The sequence below is a fragment of the Tupaia chinensis genome, unplaced genomic scaffold (genome assembly GCF_000334495.1).
Source record: "Tupaia chinensis unplaced genomic scaffold, TupChi_1.0 Scaffold143985_1, whole genome shotgun sequence".
In the NCBI taxonomy this organism is placed as follows: domain Eukaryota; kingdom Metazoa; phylum Chordata; class Mammalia; order Scandentia; family Tupaiidae; genus Tupaia; species Tupaia belangeri.
In genome coordinates this window covers 4,524-12,219 of record NW_006203836.1, presented here as the reverse complement: position 1 = coordinate 12,219, position 7,696 = coordinate 4,524, and the positions used below count along the sequence as shown (strand labels likewise).

The following is a 7,696-nucleotide window of genomic DNA, read 5'->3' as shown; positions in this document are numbered from 1 at the left end:
CCTCCCCGCTCCCCCCTCCCTGCTCCTCCTGCTCCTCCCGCTCCCCCCTGCCCGCTCCTCTTACTCCTCCTGCTCCCCCCCTCCCTGCTCCCGCTGGGGTGGGTATGCTTTTAGGTTCTGAAGGCAGCATTTGAGGCTCGCTGTGGGCTGTGTGTCATCCAGCCGCCTAATGACAAGGACCTTTATTTGTTTGAGAATGAGAGGGAGCCAGCCCGGAGCTGCTCTCGTCACAGGCGTTGTATGAATCCTGTGTTAGGTGGGGGATCTGGAGGTGACGGACACTCACTGTCGGTGTGGAGTGTCAGTTAGAACCCAGGGAACTGAGGTGTAGCACAGTAAGGTTTTTTCAGCAACGTACAAAAAGATGAATTTAAGATTATGGCCAAGGAAGGGTTGAAAGCTGCGGATCGGCAAAGAGCAGTTCAGGAGAAAATGGACCTTGCTGAATCGGTGCATTCATGGCTCCAGGCAGGGGCTGCCGCCTTCGCCTTCCTCGTGTGCTCGCGGTGTCGGACCTTTCTCCCCAGCAGGCGTCTCCTCTCATTAGGAGCAGCCTTGTAGGGGGTTCCGGGTGAGGCCGGGAAGGCGTTCCGTGACTCACGGCTCCTTTTCCCTTCCTTTTCAGCGCGTCCTTCGATTCCACCGTCAGGCTGTGGGACGTAGACCGAGGGGTTTGTATCCACACCTTGACGAAGCACCAGGAGCCTGTGTACAGTGTGGCTTTCAGCCCCGACGGCAGGTACCTGGCAAGTGGCTCTTTCGACAAGTGTGTGCACATCTGGAACACACAGGTATGGCGGGGCCTGCCCAGACAGGTACTCGGACCTAGTTAGAGGCATTTGCCTGTGGGGCTTATGTTCCTCGTGTGACACCGATTCATAGCTTTGTTTTAAAATAAGTGCAGTTTGGGGGAATTTACAGCTCAATAAAGTAGAAATCAGTTGAAGTTATATTTTCATATGTAGACCAGAATTTAAAAGTATATTTAAGTTGCTTTTTTTTAAAAAAAATTATTGTTCTAATACTTTTTCTAACTTTTTCCAACAATTTTTTTCACACACATTTGAAAATTCAAGATGGCTTCCATTTAGACCCACAGTGTATTTTCTAAAGAATGGCCTTTGGAGAGGCAGGCATGAGCCGTGCAGACGTGTCGCAGGAAGGACTCCACGACTGAGCACGTGCTCCATCCGAATCCGATTCGTAGCCCTACCGCTCTCTCAGCGACCGTGCTGTGGGAACATTTCCCAAAGGGGAGAAAGTAGCCGACTGCTTCCTCCTTTTTACCTGCGGGAAAGCGTCTCGTTTCTGCACCGGGTGCTGCGTGCCCTGCCAGCAGTCACCCCAGACCCGGTGTGCACACGGCTGTTGCCCTACGCCGCGCTCTGGGGGCCCGCCTCGTCCGTTCCACAGACTGGCCTTAAGCATCATTTTCAAGGTGGGAGCAGAAAGAGCAGCCCCCGTGGGGGACAGTCTAGCTGCCACCCCCTGTCCTCGGGTCTCGAGGCGGGGCCCAGCTGTCCTGACTGCCGCACCGGGGTTGGCTGTGGTTCCCTGCAGCCTGTACATCCGTCTGTTCAGAAAACACACGAACATTACATGAAGGCCTCTTCACTGAGAAGTTCTGCTCTCATTTCTGACTTGGTCCCTTTCAGGCAAATATTTTTTATTAATCTTTTTTTTAATCTTTTTTAAGTGAAAGCTTTGGGATCCTTTCACTTTCATTCCCGCTGGAGTGAAGGGGAGCGTGTGAGCGGGAAGGGGCGCCCGTGCGTAGTGTCACGTTGCGTCTGTCCTGCGTGAGGTGCAGAGTGTTCTCCATGTAAGGCGTTGGTGTTTCTTTTCCTGAGAAATGTGCTCATATCCTTCCTTGATTTCTGTGGGTTATTGGGCTTCTTGGCTTCGAGGAGCTCTTTTTATACTAGAAAAGTAAGCCCTTTGTAGTATAAATGGCGATTTTTTTTTCCCCCTTCAACAATTTTCCTTCATTCAATAAGGCAGAAACCTAAATTACCTTTTGAGTCAGTTTTCTAAGGTGGATTTATTTCTGGGAGAGAATGCGCACACCAGTGCATGCGTGACGCTGTGTCAGTGCTGCGGTTCACCCCCCGCCCCAGCCGTGGGCCCAGACACGTTTGCGCAGTGCACCGGTGTGGACTCGGCACAGTGTCCGGGTGCAGACACGTGTGCGCGGTGCACTGGCGTGGACTTGGCACGGTGTCCGGGTGCAGACACGTGTGCGCGGTGCACTGGCGTGGACTTGGCACGGTGTCTGGGTGCAGACACGTGTCGTGTGTGCGGTGCACTGGCGTGACCTCGCATGGTATCTGGGTGTGGTTCAGCCTTGGAGCATCCCAGTTAACCACTGCTCCACGGCCTTGATGTGTGATAAGGTGTGCAAGTCAGGGTGTCCCACCATTGCTCCCCCTCCGCTGCTCTCACTCCGCACCTGCACTGTTCTACGAACATCTGGCTGCATTGGGTACATTCGTAGGCACAGTGTATGTGTTTAAAAAGTTGAGTTGTACACCCAACTCAACTTTTAAACACGGAATAACATTTTAATACTTCATGAGAATAAATGTGAATAAGAAGTAAAATATAAATCTCCATATATATTCAAGTTCATCTTAGTTTATTGTCGCTTTTAACTATAAAATATTTCAAATACAAAGTAATAGAGCATTCTTTTCCTACCACCCAGATTTAATTGACAGAAACATTTTGCCAAACTTGTTTTGGATCTATTTCCATGTGTTTCTTTTCTGTTTCCACATGATAAAATATTATAGCCAAAGCATTTGCCTACTTTTCTTCCCTCTTCCATCCTAGAGGCTCTTGCAGTCCCCAGGAGGGTATTTGTCATCCTCTTCATAATTGATGTGTGCTGCTGTTTGTGCAATAATATTGTGCATGAATGGTATGGTAATTGTATTATTTTGAAACTTGTGTTTTTCTACCAATTTATGTTTCTGAGATGTAATTACATTAATACATGTAGCTCTGGTGTGATACTTCGTTTTGACTACCGTTGGGAATGTAATGGAAGCCGGGTGGGAGAGCTTTACCTGGGAGCCCCTCTCCACGCAGAGCTTCCGCCCTCTCCCTCCTCGAGGGAGGGCAGTTTGCAGAGTTTGAGTGGAAGCTCCCTTCGTGTTGGTTTGGTGTCTTCTGATTTCTTTTTGTTTCTTAATCTTAAAAAAATCCTTAAGTGGGACCAGCAGTTAGTGTAATGGCTATGTCACTGGACTCCCACGTAGTCAACCACGGTTCGCGTCCCGGACCTGGTGGCTTAAAACTCACGCCTGGCGCGTGTGCGTGCGTGCCCAAGATCCCGAGAGGAGAATGGAGGAGAAGGAATTGTGGCATGGCCATCCCCCCTGGGGGGGGGGTGATTTCTCGCTTTCTGTCTCTCTCTCTGTGTCTGCCTGGCAAGCGCACGCGCCCTATAGCAAAAACCTCTAAAAAAAAACATCCTTAAGTGAACCCGTTTTTTTCTTTGTTAGTAATCTGGAAGAGTCTCTGCTGGCATATTTACGTTACTCCCCAGGACCTGAGTTCTTTAGGCCTGAGTCAAGTAACTAGTGCCATGGCTTGCAAGCGTGTCTTGGATCTGATGAAGCGTATGCTGAGAAATGAAATCTATATTCTGGTTTTTCATTTCTTTTTCTCCTGACCTCTTTAGTCCTCTCCTAAAGTAAAGTCTAAAAGCTCAAATGCCCATAAACACTCAGTGTGAACTGAGAACGGGCCCGCACGCCCTCCAGCCCTGTGTCGGGAGCCGTCCCCAGCGGGGCTGCTCGTGTTGGAGTCAGCCCAGAGGCCTCGTGCGAAGCACACGGGCCTTCGTTGGTGTACTCCTGGACAAGCAATCTCGCGTGCCCACCCCTCCGTGGGGAGCCCCCTGGGATAAAGCAGAGGGGAAGGACTTGAGCACTGGGCCAGCAGGAAGCTGTGTGGGTGACAGCAGACGGGCTCTAAGCGCCCTCGGAGATGTGACTGTGGTCTCTAGTGTCTTCTCAAAGAATATTTGGGCGGCTTTTTTTGGTTTATTTTCTTAACCTTATTAACCCCTTTGGAATGGATTCCTTTTTGGGCATTGTACATTAATGAGTATTTTTCTCATTCAGCACAGGGAGTTGTCTCATACCGCTTAATTGTTCTCTTACTGTTTTCATAACGTTGCTTCTTCCATATATCTAAGTTCATACGTATGATTCATTCAGATTTTCTCTCATTTCACTGACACATTCTGTATCCCTGAATGAATATTTTTTTAAAGAATTATTTTAACTTACTTACTTACTTAATCAATTAATATTGACCAGAGAGGGACTAAGTGAGAGAGAGAGAACTAGAGAAGGAGAGAGGGAAAATGAGGACGCTGTCAGGTCCAGGACTCAAACCTGGGTTGGCCACGTCAGAGTCCAGTGCCCTGAAGCACCCCGCTACCTGCCGGCCCTCAGTAGCATGGTTTTAATAACTTACTTTATGAGTCCCCCTCCACATTATTCTCCAAATTACTTCTCTATTTTTGGTACTTCAGTGGTCTGTGTTTCTGAAAAAGAGTGTACACAGTTCTGGATTGTGCTGGAGCACCTTGAATTTACTGGTGAGATGGGGGACAGTTGTGTCCGAGTTCTGTCACCCATGCCTGCGTTGTGTCAGGTTTGTCTTTGCCTTCAGGAAAGTTTCCTGTTTTTGTAGTAAGGTGCCTTATGATTTTTATGTTGCTGTGAATGCCATTAAAAACACACATTCCTTTTACTCGCTGTCACTTGAGTTTTAGAACGTTTGCAGTTGCTCACTGAGTCCATTGTCACCAAATAAGGTTGGTGACACTTGGGGACAGTGTAGAATGCTAAGGGGAGGGACTGCTAGGCTTGAAGGACGTTGGGACAACTATCCATATTACTTCGCTGAGCCACTGTCGTGTATCAAACCTCATTTCACTTTTTTCCTTTTAAGTTTGAAAATAGGAAAATAGCACCTCGTGACTTTCCAGTATGGGGGTTGCTAGCCCTTGTTACAGCTGCGTCTGACGGTCTCCTCCCGGTGCTTGGACGGTGTGTGGGAGGCGGTTGTCGGGTCTCGTCCCAGCATACACGCAGACTCCAGGTAGAGCTGCAGGCCGGCACCACAGGCCCTCTTTAATGCCACAGCTCTCCCTGGCTGACTGTGCTGCGTTTTATCATAGCCCGGTCCAAGCATGATGGTGGACAGGTGCTTTTCAAAGGAAAGAAATGAACCTGAGAGGGGCCGCGGGCCCACGCGCGTGGGGAGAATGGAGGAGAAGGAATTGTGGCATGGCCATCCCCCCTGGGGGGGGGGTGATTTCTCGCTTTCTGTCTCTCTCTCTGTGTCTGCCTGGCAAGCGCACGCGCCCTATAGCAAAAACCTCTAAAAAAAAACATCCTTAAGTGAACCCGTTTTTTTCTTTGTTAGTAATCTGGAAGAGTCTCTGCTGGCATATTTACGTTACTCCCCAGGACCTGAGTTCTTTAGGCCTGAGTCAAGTAACTAGTGCCATGGCTTGCAAGCGTGTCTTGGATCTGATGAAGCGTATGCTGAGAAATGAAATCTATATTCTGGTTTTTCATTTCTTTTTCTCCTGACCTCTTTAGTCCTCTCCTAAAGTAAAGTCTAAAAGCTCAAATGCCCATAAACACTCAGTGTGAACTGAGAACGGGCCCGCACGCCCTCCAGCCCTGTGTCGGGAGCCGTCCCCAGCGGGGCTGCTCGTGTTGGAGTCAGCCCAGAGGGCCCGGGCCTTCGTTGGTGTACTCCTGGACAAGCAATCTCGCGTGCCCACCCCTCCGTGGGGAGCCCCCTGGGATAAAGCAGAGGGGAAGGACTTGAGCACTGGGCCAGCAGGAAGCTGTGTGGGTGACAGCAGACGGGCTCTAAGCGCCCTCGGAGATGTGACTGTGGTCTCTAGTGTCTTCTCAAAGAATATTTGGGCGGCTTTTTTTGGTTTATTTTCTTAACCTTATTAACCCCTTTGGAATGGATTCCTTTTTGGGCATTGTACATTAATGAGTATTTTTCTCATTCAGCACAGGGAGTTGTCTCATACCGCTTAATTGTTCTCTTACTGTTTTCATAACGTTGCTTCTTCCATATATCTAAGTTCATACGTATGATTCATTCAGATTTTCTCTCATTTCACTGACACATTCTGTATCCCTGAATGAATATTTTTTTAAAGAATTATTTTAACTTACTTACTTACTTAATCAATTAATATTGACCAGAGAGGGACTAAGTGAGAGAGAGAGAACTAGAGAAGGAGAGAGGGAAAATGAGGACGCTGTCAGGTCCAGGACTCAAACCTGGGTTGGCCACGTCAGAGTCCAGTGCCCTGAAGCACCCCGCTACCTGCCGGCCCTCAGTAGCATGGTTTTAATAACTTACTTTATGAGTCCCCCTCCACATTATTCTCCAAATTACTTCTCTATTTTTGGTACTTCAGTGGTCTGTGTTTCTGAAAAAGAGTGTACACAGTTCTGGATTGTGCTGGAGCACCTTGAATTTACTGGTGAGATGGGGGACAGTTGTGTCCGAGTTCTGTCACCCATGCCTGCGTTGTGTCAGGTTTGTCTTTGCCTTCAGGAAAGTTTCCTGTTTTTGTAGTAAGGTGCCTTATGATTTTTATGTTGCTGTGAATGCCATTAAAAACACACATTCCTTTTACTCGCTGTCACTTGAGTTTTAGAACGTTTGCAGTTGCTCACTGAGTCCATTGTCACCAAATAAGGTTGGTGACACTTGGGGACAGTGTAGAATGCTAAGGGGAGGGACTGCTAGGCTTGAAGGACGTTGGGACAACTATCCATATTACTTCGCTGAGCCACTGTCGTGTATCAAACCTCATTTCACTTTTTTCCTTTTAAGTTTGAAAATAGGAAAATAGCACCTCGTGACTTTCCAGTATGGGGGTTGCTAGCCCTTGTTACAGCTGCGTCTGACGGTCTCCTCCCGGTGCTTGGACGGTGTGTGGGAGGCGGTTGTCGGGTCTCGTCCCAGCATACACGCAGACTCCAGGTAGAGCTGCAGGCCGGCACCACAGGCCCTCTTTAATGCCACAGCTCTCCCTGGCTGACTGTGCTGCGTTTTATCATAGCCCGGTCCAAGCATGATGGTGGACAGGTGCTTTTCAAAGGAAAGAAATGAACCTGAGAGGGGCCGCGGGCCCACGCGCGTGGAGCGTCCTTGCTGCACACAGCGGGCGTGCAGGCTGCTCGGTCGTCCCTCCCTCTGCTCCTGCCGCAGATGCCAGAGGCTGCCTCTGCTCAGACTCCCTCATCGTCCTCACAAACCAGGACGCTCGTCCAGGGTGGGACCTCCCAGTTCGACCGCGTGGTGGTGGAGCGGTGTGTGCGACATCGCCTGCCTGAGCTTGAAGAGTGGAGCGAGGGACGTGGTCTGCACCTGGCAGCTGACGGGCTCTGTGCGGAGAAGGCCTCTGCGAGGCGCAGCCTGCCCCGCAGTGTCCTAGCTGGCCTCCTACCCCACAGAGCTCTAGACCCTGTGGTGTCCTAGCCGGTCCCCCACGGACCTCTAGCCCCTGTGTCGTCTGAGCCGGTCTCCGCCCTCTGGCTGGAGTGTCCCAGCCGGCCTCCGACCTCTGGCTGGAGTGTCCCAGCCGGCCTCCGACCTCTGGCTGGGTTGTCTGGGGCCGCGGGGGTTCTTTCTT

The 7,696-nt window shown here is 50.0% G+C and overlaps 1 protein-coding gene across 3 annotated transcripts in view; it reads left to right on the top strand.

Annotated features, from left to right (window-relative positions):
- LOC102478422 (TBL1X/Y related 1) overlaps nt 1-7,696 on the top strand; it is a 67,030-nt gene that overhangs the window by 55,014 nt on the left and 4,320 nt on the right. For all 3 annotated transcript variants that reach the window (XM_027767175.1, XM_006165661.3, XM_006165662.3), the window contains one exon: nt 626-791. In XM_027767175.1, the coding sequence (XP_027622976.1) occupies nt 626-791 (166 nt within the window). The remainder of the gene's footprint in view (nt 1-625; nt 792-7,696) is intronic.